Below are 18,991 nucleotides of genomic sequence, written 5' to 3' on the forward strand. Positions count from 1 at the left end.
CGCGGGCCTGGGCTGTTCCATCTCACCTGTGAGCTCAGGCAGGCGCCAGCCCTGCTGCAGAGGGTGGGAGGGGAGAGCCCCATGCTGCCTCTTGTGTGTGTGCACAGGGCCCTGGAAGCTCTACCCAGGGGCTCTGGTACAAGGCTGTGTATCTAGGTAAGCCACCTGCTGCAGGGAGATCGTATTTCTTGGGGATTTTACAGCCAGGGGGAACCTTGGAGAGCTTTTGGCCTGTGGGGGCAGACCTGGGCCAAGGGCTGGGCCTCCTGCCTGCCATGGGGTAGCCAGGGATGCTCCGTGGGCAGGTGGCAGCACGTCCATGGCACTGACCTGGCCTGCTCAGGGCTGCAGCTGCTGGCAGGTCCATCCGGAACTCCAGAGGCAGCTGCACTGGCTCAGGGTGTGGTGAGGGGGTGGGGGCCGACCTGCTTTCGCAGCAGACCCTAGGGGCTGGGCGGGGGAGGAGGTGGCTGTCCTGCAAGCCATGCGCCCCTCTGGGTTCTGCAGGGGGGGGGGGGAGACAGGGACAGGCTTCCTCTGCAAGGGCCAGGCAGCACATGTCTCTTGGCTTTTCAGAACTCCTCAACTTGGCAGGGTGAAGCGGACGCAGACGCCACCTCCATGCCAGGGTGTGGCTTTGCACAGGATGCTCATTTGTTAAGCGAGACTTCAGTTTCGTCTGGCTGTCACAGGTCACACGTCCTTCGAACTGTCCTCCTGCCACAACCCTTTGAAGATGTAAACCTCCTGCTCAGTTTGCAGACGGCATAATGCCGGCCTGCCAGCTCGGAGCCCTAGCTTGCCAACCCGTGAACACAGACACCCAAAATTCACAGGAGGGTGGCTTCCCACCGTCAGCTCCTGAACACAAAACTGACAGAAAAGGGACAACGGGGTCGGGGGCAGGGGTCCCTAGGGGTCACGGAAGGCGAACAAGCTGACAAGGAAAGATGTCTCTAAGCAAATGGAGGGGTGGAAGCCGCCTCCCCCGCTCTCCTCTGAAGAACGTGCTCAAAAGAAACTGGCCCAAAATGCCAATGGGACGGGGGAGCTGGGCCGGCCAGAGGGACACCAGAAAAGGGGGATTCTGGGCTGCCCCTTCCCTCCAACTAGGCTGCACACAGATCTGGACAAGGCCCGAGCCCCACCTGACCTGGACCGTTTCCCTGCCTTTTAATGCTCCTCTGTCATCTGTGCGGCGAGATGCTCTAATAGCCTCTCCAGCCTGGGCTGCTTGTGGGAGCAGAAAACCCTGCCAGAGTCAGGGGCGGGCTGCCCCGCCAAGAAGCCTGAGAGCCACCGACACCCCCCAGACAGCCATAGAGGCCTCGTGGCTAATGACACTCCCTGCGTAAGGCCCTCGCCCCCCAGGCCAGGCCTGACTACACCAGGGGGTGCCTGAGCAGGGGCTGGGACAGCGGGGCTGGGGGCTCCAGGAGGGAGCCTGCCTGGAACCCCTGGTGTGTTTCACGTGCTGCACGCTGCTTGTTCGGCAATTTCACGCTACGCCGCCTGACAATGGAAGCGTGGAGCCCAGTCTCAGTCTGCACTTCCCAAGTCACTTGTTTGTGAACACATGGCTGAATCCCAAATTGCTTTTAATATCTGGGCAGTCCCCACCGCCCCGCTGCAATTTCAGATCTGACGGCACCTCCAGGACAAGCCCGAGGCCTGAGGCTTACAGCTCAATCTGCTGCTGGGCTGGTCACAACACCTGCGGCGCCCCCACAGCGGCACAAACACACAGACACACGCCCTCTCAACACAGCAACAGCCCTGAGATACCTAACTACTCCCTTAGATCAAAAAGCCGAACTCCCAACTTCCGGATCTCTCTTCCTTTAGCTAAGCCCAGAGTCTTCACTAGAGACACTGGGGATTTTCTGAACTGAGTTCCGGGGGCACCTCTCAGGGCCTTGCCTGCTGTAGACCCCTGTCCTTTTTCTTAACTGCACCGAAAGCAGAGAAACAGCCACAAAAATTAAGGTTTGCTCATTCGTCCAGATCAGCGCAGCCAGGAGAGACGTCACACAGGCCACCTATGCTGTCCCCATTTTCCCAGCAGCCAGGCGAAAAAAGCAGAAAGAGCTGGCATGCCGCGGTGGCTCACGCCTGTAATCCCAGCACTCTGGGAGGCTGAGGCGGGTGGATCACTTGAGCCCAGGAGTTGCAGACCAGCCTGGCCAACATATTAAAACCCTGTCTCTGTAAAAGGGTGGTGGGGGGAAAGTAAAAAGAAACAGGTGAAATTCATTTTTTTCTTTGAGACAGGGCCTCACTCTGTTGCCCAGGCTGGAGTGCAGTGGTGCAATTATAGCTCATCAATGCCTTGACCTCCAGGGCTCAAGAGATCCTCCTGCCTCAGCCTCCCAAAGTGCTGGGATTACAGGCGTGAAGCCACCATGTCCGGCCAAAATCCATCTTATTTATATAAACATATATAACTTACATACATAAATTATGTATTTATATGTAATTTATATTTATATACAACTCATATAGATTATTTATATATTTATATAAATATATATAATGGTGCTGGTGGAGGAGACACCTCAAACCCCAGACCCAAGCAGTCGGCCATGCCCAGGAGGCCCACGCGGGCGGCGGGCGGCGGGCTAGCTGGTGTATGGAACTAACTGGAGATGGGCCCGGGACCACCATCGTCCACCCGGCCTGCCCACCTCCTCTCTAGTCTTCAAGGTAAGGAGCATTCTGGGCAAAAGTTCTCTGAGGAGTCCGGAAACAGACCCTGGTTGAGAGTCCGGGCCTTGGGCTGAGCGAAACGGCTGCTGGACCAGCCACGGGCAGGTGGCTGCAGAGCAGAGGCAAAAAAGAGCCTCTGTCCGCCCTGCTGTGTCCTGCTCCCAGCCGGCAAGCTCTTACCTGAGTGGCCACTTTGCCGTAGTCAATCCACCGCAGGGTGGCGAAGTTGGTAGATTCTGCACAGTTGAACCCGTGATTGAAGCCGGCGTGGTAGCCGTATGGAAATGTGATCATGAATTCCCCAGCCTCCTGTGTGATCTGAGGAGGGAAAGGGGATGGGTGAGGGCAGGGCCACTGGAAGTGCACCAGGGGATAGGGCGCGGGGACTTCCCAGCGGGTGCCAGGGAGCCTGGCTCACAAACCAAGGGGGTTTCACGAAGTCAAAGGTGGATCCAGGGGCTCCGGGGCTCCAGCCCATTTCCCACACGGCTCATGAAGGACACGGTGAGCAGGCGCGGCCACAGCTCTGCAACCTCCACTTGGCTCAGCCGGGCCCCTCCAGCCCCAGCAGGCCCTGCCCTGCCCCAAGGCGGATGCCAGCACCACTCCAGTGGGAGAACTGCGGATGGAGCCGTGGCTGGACCTGCGGAGGGAGCCGTGGCTGGACACGATGCCTGTGGGGCGTCTCCAGTCGGACCCTCACAGGGAGCGATGGAGGCCTCCTGCTTTGGAGGTGGCTGAGTCACACTCACAGTCACTGTGACACGTCCTGAAGCAGCTGGGGCTGGTGTTGGGGCGGGCGGTGCTGGCAGCAGCTTTAGAGTGCTCCGAAGACAAGACACTGCTCAGGACACCTTCTGCCCTCGCATGAGAAAGGAGCCACCACTGCACGCGCAAAACACGCCAGGAAGGGGCCTGCAACACGCCGCCATCCCAAGTCGCCTTTCCATCATATCCCAGCGAGGGGGTCTCCACGAGGTCATGGAGATCCAGAAACACCTGCACACTGGGAGCAGGACCTGACACCACAGACCAGCACCCTGGAAAGCGGGCCAATGCTTCCAGACCCAAGTCCAATTCCGACGGCTGGCCCATCCGACTCCGCAGGTCTCTGAAGCAGGACCCCCTAAACTGAGGAGCCGAGGCGTGCGTGGCTGGGGTGGGGCCCACAATGACCCCAGACCTAAGGTTTCCCAACAGCCACCCCAAGGCCTGGAAGAAGAGGCAGGGCTGCCTACCAGTGCTGGGGGGCTGCAGCCTTGCGCCCTAGGAACTCTCCCCACTCTGGGGACACTCGAGATGGCCACACCGTCCCCCCACTCTCTGCTCACTGCTAAGCCCATTGATAAAGGCTTTGAAAGACGATCACCCAGAAAGATCAACGACAAATCTGGAGTGATGGCTCCCACCTGCTGCACTCCGGGGCTTGGGCCAAGGGCTTCTGGGAGGTGGGGCTGTGGGCCCAATCCACAGACATGGAAACTGAGGCTCATGGACTAGAAGTGACTCCCCTTGAAGTCAAGTGGGCTCCTCATCTTTATTTAACATCCAGTAATGGCCGGGCGCAGTGGCTCAAGCCTGTAATCCCAGCACTTTGGGAGGCCGAGACGGGCGGATCACGAGGTCAGGAGATCGAGACCATCCTGGCTAACACGGTGAAACCCCGTCTCTATTAAGAAATACAAAAAACTAGCCGGGCGAGGTGGCGGCCGCCTGTAGTCCCAGCTACTCGGGAGGCTGAGGCCGGAGAATGGCGTGAACCCGGGAGGCGGAGCTTGCAGTGAGCTGAGATCCGGCCACTGCACTCCAGCCTGGGCGACAGAGTGAGACTCCGTCTCAAAAAAAAAAAAAAAGAAAAGAAAAAAAAAAAAAAAAAAAAACATCCAGTAAAACACAGGGATTACAGGCTGCTCGGAGTTCTGGGAGTAACCACTGCTCCAGATAGACAGGAATAGAACATGCCGGGCCCCCGGGCACCCCTCCCACCAGCCTTCTACCAGGTCATCCCCACCCAACCACGCACGCGCTCTTGGTCACCACAGCCCTCGTTTCCTCCTAGCCGTTCACATGAACAGCGTTGTACGGCAGGGACACGTGCCTGGTGTCTTCCACCCGGCGCGCGTTTCTGAGATTTGTTCCCACTGTCACGTGCACCAGGCGACCACTCCTTTCCATTCCTAAACAGTACTTGGTCGTGCGTGGATCTACGGTTATTGATTTATCCATCCTGCTGATGGATGTGCGGGCTGTTTCTAGTTTGGGGCTCTTGTGAAGAAAGCTGCAAAAACACTTATGTACCAATCTTTCTGTAGACATATGTTTTCATTTCTCCTGGGTAAATATGCACAGAGCGGCATTGCTGGGGCACAGGGTACACGCTTCCGTTTCCAAGAAACTGCCGAACAGTTTTCCATGGCATGGCACAGCCCCGCATCCACCCCGGCCGTGAGCAGTGTGCGGCTGCGCCCTCCTCACTGGCAACTGGTGGAGGTGTTCTGACGTGGCCGTCCTGGGACAGGCAGCATCTCCCAGCTGGCTGCCTCTCTCTAACTTCTACCAACGCTGGGCATCAAACCATGGCTTTCGTTCCTGCGGCTCCTTTGTAACGCGTCTGCTCAAGCCCCTCACCCCAAATGCATCGGGCCGTTTGTTTTCTTATCTCTGATTCGTAGGAGTTCTCAGGCCTGCTGATCATTACTTACTCCTCCAGAAAGATGAGCAGAGACCGCTGGATGCCCTGAAGCCAACGACAAGCCGTCAGAACTGGAGAGGCTTTCGGAAGCCAGCCACGGCATCAGACATCGATCAAAACCGACACAGCTGGAAAAACGCCAGTCCTTAAGAACACTATCATAGTTTTCTTTTCAAATAATTAATTGCACCAATCAAGGAAAGTCAGTGTGCATTAAGTTATATTTTTAAATTCCCGTCCAAGTGACAGCCACGTGCATCAGAATGAGCACGCGACAGAAAACAGGGGTGGGGGGAGCACACGTTACCCCAGGGCCTGGCCCCCGCTGTGCAGGACGTGGGGTCCCCAGGGCCTGGCCCTCACTGTGCAGGATGTGGGGTTCTCTGGGCCAGCTTCTCCCCACTAAGCTTGGAGCTTCGTGAAATGAGGGGCAAATAAAATTAAGGTTTGGGGTTTTTAAAAAAAAATGTAATTACTGGGCCAGGCATGGTGGCTCACACCTGTAATCCCAGCATTTTGGGAAAAGGCCAAGACAGGAGAAATGCTTAAGTCCAGGAGCTTGAGACCAGCCTGGACAGCAGAGTGAGACCCCATTTCTAGAAAAAAAAAAAAAGTTAAAAAATTAAAGTAAATGCCATTACTGATTCCTTTACCCTATCTGAGCTGGCTTCAGAAAGCTTCCCCCTGACCACCTCCTTTAAGGCCAAGTGACGCTCCCTGTCTCTCCCTTGGGCCCATCCGGTGTGGTGGAGAACCAGGCCTGCAGGCACGGGTCAGGCTGACGTCAGACTCTGAGCCTTCAGGGATCCAGCTGGGCCCCCGGAATGCCAAGATCGAATGGGGGTGATGGCAGCAGAGAGCCAGGCTCTCACGGATGTAAGGACCTCACTCCCCCAGCCCAACCCCTCCTCTGAAGCGAGGCCTAGAACAGAAAATGCGCTCGGTTAGGACAAGATTATGTTCCTGCGAGGAAACCTGTGTCCTGGTGGCTTCATTCCACACTCACGGTGTTTGTCCCCAGTGTCACTGCTGTCAACATTATCCAACAATCAATTAGAAGGCATTGGGATGATGAATAGGCTTTGCGGCAAAGTCATCAGCAGTGACAGGACGCAGCCCCAGACACCAGGCACGGAGAAAGCCCGGAACTCGGTTTCCTCTGCGACCTCTTGCAGAATAAATGAGGGAGTCAATGGCAGATTACAGAAATACACACTTTTAATTATTAAAAAGCTCTGCTATTGATCGGCTTTTTCTCCTAGAAGTAAATACCATTACAAAGATTTATAAGTGGAGTGTGGGGAGTCACTCGTTTGAAGGCTGCCAGGAATTCAGATGAGGGACCCACGCAGCTCTCTGGAAGGGACGTTCATCTCGAGCCCGCGGTGTCTGAGGGGCTGAAGGATGGTTCCCAGGCGAGGCGGCACAGGTGCTGCTCGTTGCAGTGGGACAGGGGTCTTCACCGTGGCGGCCTCTGGAGAAACCAGTGCCCAGCCCCAGCAAGCAGCTAGGGGTGTGGGGGAGCGCAGCCGTCCTGCCTGGAGCCCGCCTGCTACCATGCACGCTGCCAGCAGCTACTCCGGGGCCGGTAGTGAGCCACCTTTGGCTCAGGTTCAGGGACTTCACAGACAAACCGCAGTGCGATACAGACGCTGACCTGGGCGTCCAGGCCACTCACCGCCTGCCCACCCCTTCAATGGGCAGCCCCCTCCAGGAAGCACCACTTTGGAGAAGGTTTTAGACAAACCAGCCAGAAAATCAGTACTTCTCACTTCCCCGAGCAATGCCGTGATCTGTCTGGTTTTGCTGGTAATGAATGATGTTCCAACCAGAAGACGGGGGATGAGAGGAAAGGCCGGAAACCCGCACTTCTCCCAGCGAGATCCGCGCTGTCTGATGAATGCCCACGGCGGCCGGGAGGCGGCCTCTGGGTTGTGGCCCCGCCGGGAAGAGCGGGTCCCTGATGTGCGAGCTGATGCTTTGGCCGTTTGATTGAAATGTCAGAAGCGATTTCTGGCTGGCGGACACTCAGGGCCTCACCACAGAGCACGCTCCCGAGCCCGCACATCACTCTTCCCGCGGAACCTCGTGAGCTGGGCTCCCCAGCTGCTCCCCACTCCTGCCCAGCACTCGGAGCTGCGGCCCAAACCTGCCTTACAGGTTCCTGGCACGTGCGTCTCACCTGGACAGAACTGGGGACACAGGCCTAGACTCTCCCACGCATGAAGGCTTCCCCATGGGGAAGGAACTGCCTCGAGTGGGTGCAGCTGCTGAGCCAGATCCTAAGCACAGCCCTGCTCTGCTCCTGGGACACCAAACCCCGTCCGTCAAACCAGGTGCAGGAAGGCCCCACCCCCAGCCTCAGGTCTCCTCCATCACAGCCTCTGCCAGCAGCCCCTGAAGCTGTGAATTGAATGAGTTCACAGTCTTCACATGCAGGAGAGCCCATATATCATTTCTAAACAGGCAGTTCTCTCCACAGCCGGGTGACATGGGCCGTGGGGTGCCTGACACTGAGGGTGTGGCCTGGGGCGGTAGCAACCGGGTTCCCACCTCGGACAGGGTGAGGGGCTCTGCTCTCTGTTTCTTTGGCGGCTTCCTGCCAGGTCAGCAGGGGCCACCCCTGCCCTTCCACCCCTGCGGTCTCTGCAGAGGGGCCTCTGATGACCACACCCAGGAGGAAGTTTTGGTTTGGTTTGGGAGGGGAGGGGAGGGGAGGTAAACACCCCACCAGATTCAAGCTCTGTCATCCTCTCTCCCCCGTGGAAGAGTTGGAGGCTAACTGCTGAGCCACGCGCCCCTCTTCTGGCTTGTTAATCACTGTTCTAGAAACTTCTCCAGGGTTAAGCAGCTTATCTCCTGGGGTGTGTGTGGCCACCCGAGCTCGGGCCCAGTACCCACTCCACCCACAGGCGTGCAGGCTCCGCCCCGTACGCACCCGGCTGAAGGGGATCCCGTACTTCTTCAGGATGATGGGTGAGATGAGGGTCATCTTGTGCCGCAGGAAGGCGTCGCAGCCCTGCGAGCTCCCGGGGAAGAAGCCTAGGGCAGAAAAGACGGACATCGGTCTCCTGGCCACAGCCGGCCAGAGTCGGTGAGGAGGCTGCCCTCTGGGCAGGCAGGCTCTTTCCTCCCACGGAGAGCAGGCGTGTGGGAGCACAGAGCACAGCCGGACCTGCCCTTGGTTCGCATGGCCCCAGTGCCCGCAGGTCGGGGGGAAGGAGATGCACAGGAGCCGCCCCACAGTGCCCTGCCGTGAGCTCTGCCGGTGGCAGACAGTGATGACACCCTCTGGCCTCTGCGCAGCAACCATGTGAGCAGCTGCCGGGACTCGTCTCTGCCCAGCGGCGGGGGCAGCCCGGAGCCTCCTCACCATGGGAAGGACCAGGGTTACTTGTGTGACAAGGTGCCGACCCATGGCATACACGTGGATCCCTCACAGGGCACGGCTATGCAGAGACTTTCCCCCTGACCTCCCCCGAGACTAAATCCACCATATCACAGCCCACACGGTCACCCGGTCAACCAGCAAGCACGATCCTGGGGAAAGCATGCGGCATGGCTGCTCTCGTCACTTGGTCGAGAGAGAGCATGACCCTCGGGAAAGGACACAGTGTGGTCGCTCTCCTCTCGGAGCTGATGTTCTAGAACCAGACCAGCCAGGGACGGTGGGGAGTGAGCACTGCTGCCTCCCGCTGAGGTACCTGCCTTCAAGGCCATGAATGAGACCGTGCACCTGCCCCACACAGCACCGCGGGTGTCCTCACTATCACTGCACGGGTGAGGAAATCGAGGCCCAGGCCAGCAACTGACTCACCCTCAGCCCCAGCACCGCCAGGAAGTGGCAGAGTGGGCCTGACCCTGGGCTGCGGTCGGGGCTCACAACCTCTTCCTGTTAGGCCGAGCTCAAAGTGGCGGGCTGCGTGCACATGTGTGGGGCTGTCTGTCCAGCAGCGCACTCCACAGCTTAAAGCAGTGCCTGGAAAGCAGGCACTCACACCAGCGGCTCAGTGCCTTCCCAAACCTCATAGCCAAGCCGGGCTCAGTGGCTCACACTGGGAATCTCGGCACTTTGGGAGGCCAAGGCAGGTGGATAGATCTCTTGAGGCCAGGAGCTGGAGACCAACCTGGTCAACATCACAAGACCCCATCTCCACAAAAATAAAAATAAAAAATAAACTAAGCTTCCTAACTAGCACAGTTCAGGGACGTTCCCAAATCACAAGGTGAAGACCCGTGCATTTAGCGGGTAAGGTAAGGACGCCCCGGCTTCCCGGCAGCAGCTGCGGAGACCCACACCCCTCCGTGTGCAGCACAATCCCTGTACCGAAGGGGCTTCCCTGAAGCAGCTGGGTCCCCGGAACCAGCGCCGGGAGAGCCAGACGGGCCCGAGCCAGGAAGGGCAGTTCAGGGAGGGGACTCGCCGCCTCATCTCGGGCACTTCCTGTTCCACCACCCACTCTGCCAGTGGCAACGGGCAGGAGGCCGGCCCAGGAGGCAGGAGGACGGGGATCAGGTGTGGACTAGGGGAGGCCCGCCTGGGGGAAGCCCAGCTCCAGTACAGACTGCAGAGCCTAGGGCCTGTTCCCCACCAGCGCTGCTAGCTCTCCCCGGGCTGCGCCTGTGTCCCCTGCCCTGTGGCGGTAGAGAGCTACTGCTGAGTGGATGACAGAGGTGTGGGGTGTCATGCCTGCAGCAGACAGGGAGCCCACAGGCGTCCACCTCCCGCCAGGACTGACCAACAGCCTCGGCCAGCCCGAGGGCCCTTCAAGAAGAGTGCGCAGACCTCAAGCACCTCCAGGCCAGGACACACACCCAGTGGGTTGTTGGTGGAAGGCAGCACACGTGTATGTGACAGCACCAGCACACAGAGGCCCAGGCACACGGGGAGGCGGGAGAGCAGGGCCACAGTGCTTCTGCTGACACCCGGCCGCACAGGCCCCACGGTGAGGTTTTGCAAAGTGTAGAGGTTTGTCGAATCCAGCAACTTTTCTCTGCACTAAAAGCATTTCAATTAGAATTATGACTGCCTGCCACCCGGCCCGCCGGCCTCTCCGCAGTTCCTCTTTTTAATGCACAGTTTAAGTGGCTCTCATTAAAGCTCTAACAAAGGCGCACATTTTAAGTGATTAGCACCAATAAGGCACCAGCACATTAACGCTCTCTCCACAGGCTCCACAACTCTCCGGCGAGCCCGTGTGGAGCCCAGCTATTCATTTTCCATATTAATCGCACACCCCTCCACCGTCCCGATGACAGAGCACAATGCCTCCCCGCAAGTCTGGGGGGGGCACCTAGGAACACACGCGGGGTCGGGCTCACCTTCCCCAGCACTGCCCCAACCCGCCCCCGCTGCCATCCAGAGGGCAGGACAGGGCCGGAGCCAGAGGCCACAGGGGGCTCAAGGTGTTTCCACGCGGCCGCAGGCATCTGGCACATCCCGCCGCCCTTCCCGACCCTCCTCGGGGTTCACAGCTAGGCTGGCGCCCACAATTCTGGGAGCTGCTCTGCCCTGCTGAGGAGTGACTAGGGTCTCCCTCTGTCACCCCGGCTGCAGTGCAGTGGCTTGATCACAGCTCACTGTAGCCTCGACTTCCCAGGCTCAAGCTATCCTCCCGCCTCAGCCTCCTGAGTAGCTGAGACTACAGATGTGCGCCACCACGCCTGGCTAATTTTTAGAGACAGAGTCTCATTATGTTCCCAAGGCTGGTCTTGAACTCCTGGGCTCAAGCGATCTTCTGATGTCAGCCTCCCAAAGCACTGGGATTCCAGGTGTGAGCCACTGCACCTGGCCAGAGAGTCCACATTTTCTAAGAACCCCTGTGAAAGCACCACAAAGAACTAATTCTTCCCTGGCTCCCCCTCACCCAGCCCAGGCACTGAGCCCTCTGCACACCTAGAAACCGAACCAGCCCTCCAGGTGCCTGGCCTGGCCTCAGGGTAGAACCGGTCACATTGCAGGGACAGAGGATGTGGCAGTGCTTGGGGACAGTGGTGGCCCTGCCAGACCCTGCCTGCGGCCTCTCCAGCAGGCTCTTGTCAACCTCTGCTTTTCTAATGCAAAAGTCGCACTGGGTGAGAAGGGCGGGGACAGTGGCTAACTGTAGTCCCCATTAAATATGGAGGGGGAGAAGTGACTGGCAAGGAGGGGGTGGCCCTCTCGATCTGGGCACCAGAGAGCACCAGGAAGGGCCCACCCGGGTGAAGCCCAGCTCCAGTACAGACTGCAGAGCCTAGGGCCTGCTCCCCACCAGGGCTGCTGGCACTCCCCAGGCTGCGTCTGCGTCCCCTTCCCAGTGGCAACAGAGAGGTACTGCTGTGTGGACGACAGAGATGTGGGGTGTCATGTGGCAGCAGACTGGGAGCCCACAGGCACTCCCTGACCGCTCAGAGAGGCTTTCTTCTGTGGCTTTCTAAGTGTGGCTGGCTGAATAATGGAACTGCAAGGCATCCATGTGCTGACCCTTGGGACCTGTGAGTGTGACACCTTCCACGGTGAAAAGGACTTTGCAGATGGGACTGAGCTAAGGATCTTGAGGTGGGGGAGCACCCTGGCTCTCCGGGTGGTCCGATGTCGTTCCGCGGGTCCTCAGAACAGCAAAGCAAGGGACATTTGGTTACAGCAGAGGAAAGTGAGGAGACCAGAGACAGAGGCTGGAGTGATGCAGCCCAAGCCAAGGGATGCGGGCGGCCTCTAGATGCTGTAGAAGGCGGGAAACGGGTTCTCCCCTGGGGCCGAGTCAAAGGATGCGGGCGGCCTCTAGACACTGGAAAAAGCGGGAAATAGATTCTCCCCTGAGGCCTCCAGATGGAGCTGGCCCTGCCTGCACCTGGGTTTTAGCCCCTTAATGGGCATTTTAGACCCCTGGCCTCCAGAACTGTGAGAGAATAAATGTGTGTTGTTTTCAGCCACTAGCTCTGTGGTCATTTGTTACAGGAGCCTCAGGATGCTAACACAATGCGGGGAATGTTTCTTTAGCTTATGTCTTCAAATGTGTTTTGGAAATCGGTATTAAAAAAATACAATGGGAGAAATGCTTTAATCCGGCTTTTCTTTCACAGCTTTAGTATGTAAGTGAGCTGGACCTTTGCTACAGCTTGCCTGTGACTGCAGAATTTCTACTATCAGAAGCATGCTCCTAAGACCAGGGTTCACCTGTGCATAACAACAGGGCCCAGGTTTCCAACAGGAATGCTCAAAAATACCAAGAGCAAAGCCCTCAGTCCAGAAACCAGGAGACTACGTGCCAAGAGACGGCCCAGCCCACTCCTCAAGGATTCGCCTTCCCGTCCGTCCCCACCACTGAATCTGCCGCGCTTGGGCAACGTTTCCTGCACAGCCACGCAGCTCCTGGCGCGGCCTCTGTGACAGGAGACCCTGATTTCCCCAGAAAGACTGACAGTTCCCATCTCCAAAGCCAAAAGCCCATGGGAAGGGGGAAGAAGCGTGTGGCGGGTGTTCTTCGGCTCGAAGGTTTGGAAGGGACAGAGGACGGCAACCAGGCAGTCCCGGGAGCCTGTGCTGAGGCTGGGCAAGAGCTCCCAGAAAAGCCGTGGCTGTCGTGTGCTGACCTGCCCGACGCCGTCCCTGAAGGGCGCGGTGCTCGGACAGGGCCCTTTCAGCGCTGTCAGAGGAACGATGGGTCCTCACTGACCCTCCCTCCGCACGCGCCCCAAGCTGTCCACCTGCCAGCCCAGAGGAGCCAGCTCTTGAGCGGCTGGGAATGGATCAGCAGGAGGGAGGAACTGCTTTAGCCAGCTGTCTTTTCATGACTTTCTGGGCACTCAGGAACAGTGAGGTGTCATGAAACTCACACCCCTGTTGTGCTGTGACGCCAGTGCTGACTGGGAACCCTGCTCAGGCGCCTCAGGGCCGGGTGGTCAGGGGAGTTCAGGGGGGCCCCACCCTGGCTGTCTCCAGGTGTCTGGCTTGTTTCCAAGCACTCCCCCAGGCACATGCTGGGCCTCCATGACAAACCCCTCCTTGCCCAAGAGTCCCCAGGGAGCATGTGAACACGGGCTGGTGGCATCGCCGGTGAGGACATGCGCTGAAGGTGTCCAGGCTGGGTCCCAGCAGAGCAAGGGCAAATGCCGTGTGGCCACCATGCCAGCCCCCGCGCAGGTGAGCAGACTGCTGGCTGAACTGTCTCCTTTCCTAGGCTTTCTCAGAATTAGCAAGGGCACAGTGTGGGGCCGGGTGATGGAAGAAAAATGAACACAGGCTGCCCTCCCTGGACCCTGGCAGCCTTTGACCAGGCCCAAGAAGCTTGCACTAAGAAAACTGGAAAACAGGAGTGTCTGGGCATTCTGTGTGAATTTCATGGAGACAAATCGCGCAGCAGAAGGGCGTGAATCTGACCACGAGGGTGGGAGGAAATGGAAAAATCACACAGTAATGGCTCAAAGAATGTCACCACTCCCCAAAACCCAAACCCAAACAACCCAAACCCAAACCGCAGCAGAGCCCGGGGGATGCCAGCTTCTCCTCCCCTCCTACAGGCCCCACCCACCCGGTCCCTGGTCCCCAGGGCCCTTGGGGCAGTCACCTACCGATGGCCAGCCGCTCCAGGCGCTTGCCGTGCTCTGGTGGGATGGCGTACCTGCGAGAGAAGGGAGGCACGTCAGAGGCAAGGTCAGTGGGGGCCACGTGTCGGGGTGTCCCTGGTGGGACCTGCCTTGGGGAGACACAGACAGTGCCCAGGGCAGAAACAAAGTACAGTCGTGGTCAGGGCTGTGTGCAGGGGATGGCTGGGGGCGGGGGCTTTCAGGATGGAATCCATAAGGAAGCGAGGGAGGCGGGTGGAGGAGCAGGGAGTGAGGACCATGGCTCGGTGGCTTGTGACACACTCAGAAAGCCAGGAGTGTGGACGCTCCCGGTTAAGCGGCATTACACTTCGAGGAGGCTGAAAAGGCAAAAGATAAAAGAAAGTACTGGAACTGCGGGTGGCGAGCGGGTCCTGGGGGGCCGAGTCTGGAATAGGAAGCATCTGGGGCCCCTGGAGCTGCCAGCCTGGTCTCCAGGCCCACGTCACCCGTTTCCTGGTGCTGGGAGCCAACAGGGAAAAAGCAGCTTTGGGAATGAGAAAAGCTGCATTTGTCACCAACTTTGTAAGTTTTATTTTTACACATTTTACATTTGAAAGATCACCAAGGCTACATCATGAATAAGAAAGACGTAAGATAAAGTTTGTAAACAGAGGAAGCGAAGTGGGGGGGGCGTCCCGCTCATGCCGCACCCGGAAGCTGGGACTCTCTTCCCATGAGGGAAGGTGGGCACCAGGAGCTGCAGCCTTGAGGGGGAGTGAGAAGGCCCAATGCCAACAGGGACACCACCCAGCCCACCCCAGGCCTCCAGCAAAACAAAAACCTCATTTCCAAGCGAAGGGGACCGGACGAGGACGGGGCCTCGGGGACTTGAGGATGCACAGCTGAGTGCCGGCTGAGGTTGGTCAAGTCCCGTCCCCGACCCCCGCTACAGAGTAACAAGGCCAACAGCTCCCGTTCTAGAACAGTCACACAGATGAAAGGACACGTGACGTGGTCTCTCCCCCAGACCCTCCCAGGGCAGAAGCAAGACAAAGAAACGTTCAGAGGGTGGGAGACAGCCCCCGCTTCGCTACAGCCCCTTCCAACTGAAAGGCCACTTTTGTTTTTTAACGAAATAAAGAAGCCAGGCGCGGTGGCTCATGCATGTCATTCCAGCACTTTGGGAGGCCGAGGCAGGCGGATCATCTGAGGTCAGGAGTTTAAGACCAGCCTGGCCAACATGGTGAAACCCCTCCTCTACCAAAAATACAAAAATTAGCTGGGCCTGGTGGCAGTGGCCTGTAATACCAGTTACTCGGGAGGCTGAGGCAAGAGAATTTTTTGAACCTGGGAGGCAAAGAAGCAGTGAGCCAAGATGGCGCCACTGCACTCCGGCCTGGGCAACAGAGTGAGACTCTGTCTCAAAAAAAAAAAAAAAAAAAAAAGGCCGGTGTGGTGGCTCACGCCTGTAATCCCAGCACTTTGGGGGGCCGAGGTGGGTGGATCACGAGGTCAGGAGTTTGAGACCAGCCTGACCAACACGGTGAAACCCCATCTCTACTTAAAATACAAAAATTAGCCGGGCGTGGTGGCGGGCGCCTGTAATCCCAGCTACTCAGGAGGCTGAGGCAGGAGAATCGCTTGGATCCAGGAGGTGGAGGTTGCAGTGAGCCGAGATCGCACCATGGCACTCCAGCCTGGGCAACAGAGCGAGACTGTCTCAAAAAAATTAAAAAAAATAAAAATAAAAATAAATAAGGAGGGGGCAGGAGCTGGAGATGAGGCAAACATCACAGAGTTTCTGCTCTAACAAGACACAAGTAATTAATTTCTGGGCATGCTCCCAGGGTCCCTGGCCGAGGCGACCCCAGCACCTTCAACTCTGTCATCCTCAGAGAGTCTTCCATTGTCTGGACAGAGGTGCGTTCCTCTTTTTTAAATGGGCTTTTATCGTTTACATAAAGATAAGAAAAGTTAATCCCAATCCAAAGCCCCTTTGTGGGATTAAAGACCCTTCCACACAGGGAATAAAACCCTCCGCTCCTTCTGGGAAGATGCCGGGGACGGGAAGGAACTAATTTATGGCTCCAAGGCTGCGATGATTAATGCCGTATCCCCAGCCTACAATGCTGCTCCACTTAATTACTGCCTGTAATTGGGAGTTGTAAAGATAAGATTAATTGAATCTGGCGAATGTTAAAAGTTTAATACATTGGAACGTGGCTCCGGCGTTATCAGAAAGCACAGACTGCAGGACGCCGGCCCGGCGTTCAGAGGAGCGGCCCCCAGAGAAATCACAAAGGACTCTTGGACAGGAGGCCGGACAGCCGGACACAGAGACTTCCGGGCTCCGCCACTGCCAGCGCCCAACAGCGAGCTGCACCTCCCACTGCCCAGAACAACCCAGCGACAGCCTCGGGGACCAGAAGACCTGATGCTGGCAGATCCGCCTCCCAGCCACCCCCAAGGACGCAGGTGGAAGAAAAACCTCAGTTTCCAAGAGAAAGTGCCAGGACAGGGCTCTAAGGACACACAGAGCTGAGCGAGGCTGGAGGCACCATGCTTCGTCCACACCAGGCTGAAGGCATGCTCAGGTTCACTTAGGGGAGCAACCCCAGGATGGGGGACTAGAATTGGCCTCGGGGCCTGCTTCTCAAACCAAGGCTCTCTGGGTGTCCTGAAAAGCCCAGTTCAAAGGACAGGGTTGCAACGGCACCGGTGGGCAGGCCAGGGAGCTGGCGGATTGAAGCAGACACAAGACAGAGACCCACAGTCACCACAGGAGAAGAGATTCAGGGAGGCTTCGGGCCTCCCAGAGGGGCGTCTCAGCAGGGTCCTCCGCCCAGGCCCCCAAAGAGCGAAGGACGGATAGCCCCCTCCTTGTAGTCCCTGCTCGGGGCCATGCTGGGGCATCCCTGACATTTGGCCTTGGCTCTGGAGGAAAAAACAAACAGGCAAAAGCAGCTATTTGGGTTGGAAATGTTTGTTCACTAAAGCTCGAGGCAGGGGAGCATCTGTCTGGCTATCAGTGAGCAACTTCTCGGGCTGTAAAACCAAGTCAGGCTTATCGGCCACCGACATGGGGAGGCAGTTTGTCTCGCTCCCTGGGAGCTCGGTTCCCATCGCAAGGCCAAACTTCATGGCCAAAATCAATCAGCTTTGCCTGCCTGCGACCCCAAGAGGTCTCTTTCTGGACACGACAGCCCAGTGTACCCGGGCAGCACGGGGCTCTTGCATGCTTTCTGGACAGACGGCTGCCCAGGCCCTCCGGCTCCCGTGCAGGGGCCACTGGTCCCCAGGTGGGTCTGCTCCAAGCCCTCCTCTTCCGTCCAGCTCTGAGATGCTACCAGCTCCATGTCCTGCACGGGCCCTGCCCACAAGCCCCCGGCATTCCCTCCCTCCCCTCCCTCCCCCATGCCAGCACCACCTCCTGCTGACACAAAGGCCCCCACACTAGCCTCTGTCCTCTGACTCCATCAACCTCCCTGTGCCCCCGCAAGGGCTGGCCACTTCTCACCCGCTAGAGCCCTGGAGGCCAGGTCAGTGCACGTGTCCCTCCTTTCTGGCATCTTCAGAGCACATCCCCAGGACTGGGGCTCTGGGTGGCTGGCCCTCTGCAGCCATCAGCTCTCCCTAAGCCAGGGGCAGGTCGTGGAGGGTCTGTGGCCCAGCGCACAGGGATTGCTGGAAGAAGCTGCAGAGGTCAAGACAAAGGAACCAGGAAGAGCAACTCCTGGAACCTGGCGGGTCTGTGCAAGGCAGAACAGGCCACAGGGCTTCAGACGGCAGAGTCAGAAATGTTAAGGGGATGGGAGACTCAGCTCAATGCAGTGAGGATTCTTCCAGCAAGCGAAGCTCTCTGAGCACGAAGCAGGCGCCTTGGGGTGTCCGGGTGGGGGCTGAAGACAGTGCCGTTGAGGAGGCTGCCAGGGGAACCTTCGGGAGGGAGGGGCAGCCTGTACAGGTGCCTCAGGTGCCCCACCGCAGGCCCCTGGCCTTTCCTGGAGGAATTTGGTTCTAAATCGGGGCAAATGCAATAAGCAAGTGCCCCTCTGAGGACTCACATCGGCCGGGACATGGGACCCAGGAACTAGGACCCAGGCATCGACATTTCTCTGCACCTCTGTCCACAGCACCCCCTGCCGGGTCTCCATCTCCATGTTCTCAAAGCCCTGCCTGCCTGCCCCGCACCCACTCCTTCTGTTCTAGAACGCTCTACACAAGCCCTTCTGGAAGACGGTAAACCACAAAGTCAAAGAAACTCAGCTCCGCATCTCCAGCCTGGGCTCTGGAGCCATCTACCTGGTAACCACTCCTGGTGCCCGGCGCTGGCCGCGGAGGGCTCCACAAGCTCCGTAAGAGCCACACGTGGTGGTGACTGGCAGGCCGAGAAACAAACCCAGGCATCGGACGCCCTTTCGGACAGTCAGTCATGTGCAAGCCAAAGCAGCATGGGTGAGAAAATAAAACAATAGGAGAGACAAACACCAGGATGTGGCCCCCCTGGAGCTGGGGACACAAGACACACGAGGTCACACGATGGTGAACAAACAAAATGACGGCCCAGCAGTGTACCAGCTCCTAGACCCGTGGGAAGACACATGTGAAGCGGCACAGTGACCCACCAAGGAGGACACGAGTTCCGGAAGGAAGGACACCCTGCCGCAGGGAAAGTGGGTGTGCAGGCACGGGCAGGGGAGCAGCCCCCAGACCCTCTGCCTTCCCAGGTTTCTCTTTTATACTTTGAGGTGCTTTGAGTAGTGAATGTCACCAACCTTACACTTACTGCCACCCAAGAAAGGCAAAGCTAAAAGCCTCAAAGCCACCCACAGACAAGAGGGGGTCGGGTCACCTCTCAGGAGCTGGGACCCAGAAGCAGAGAGCAACTGAGGTTGTGGGCCCTGCGGCCTGACATGCACGAGTCTGACCAGTGTCCAAAGACGCTGGTCACACGGGAGGTCAGGATTGTAGCAAGGACCGGGCCCCGACGTGGGCAGCAGTGAGTCGCATGTTCCTGTTTCAGTGCGGAGGCCACAAGGTGGGGACGCCCCACCAGGCTCAGCCAGT

At 58.1% G+C, this 18,991-nt stretch overlaps 1 protein-coding gene across 1 annotated transcript in view; it reads right to left on the reverse strand.

Moving 5' to 3' along the window:
* Positions 1 to 18,991, reverse strand: part of KDM4B (lysine demethylase 4B) — a 181,533-nt gene that overhangs the window by 66,015 nt on the left and 96,527 nt on the right. Inside the window, 3 exon segments of the mRNA XM_031659066.1 lie at positions 2,887 to 3,024; positions 8,337 to 8,440; positions 13,949 to 13,998. Of these exon segments, the coding sequence (XP_031514926.1) occupies positions 2,887 to 3,024; positions 8,337 to 8,440; positions 13,949 to 13,998 (292 nt within the window).

Source organism: Papio anubis, chromosome 20 (assembly GCF_008728515.1).
Source record: "Papio anubis isolate 15944 chromosome 20, Panubis1.0, whole genome shotgun sequence".
Taxonomy (NCBI): domain Eukaryota; kingdom Metazoa; phylum Chordata; class Mammalia; order Primates; family Cercopithecidae; genus Papio; species Papio anubis.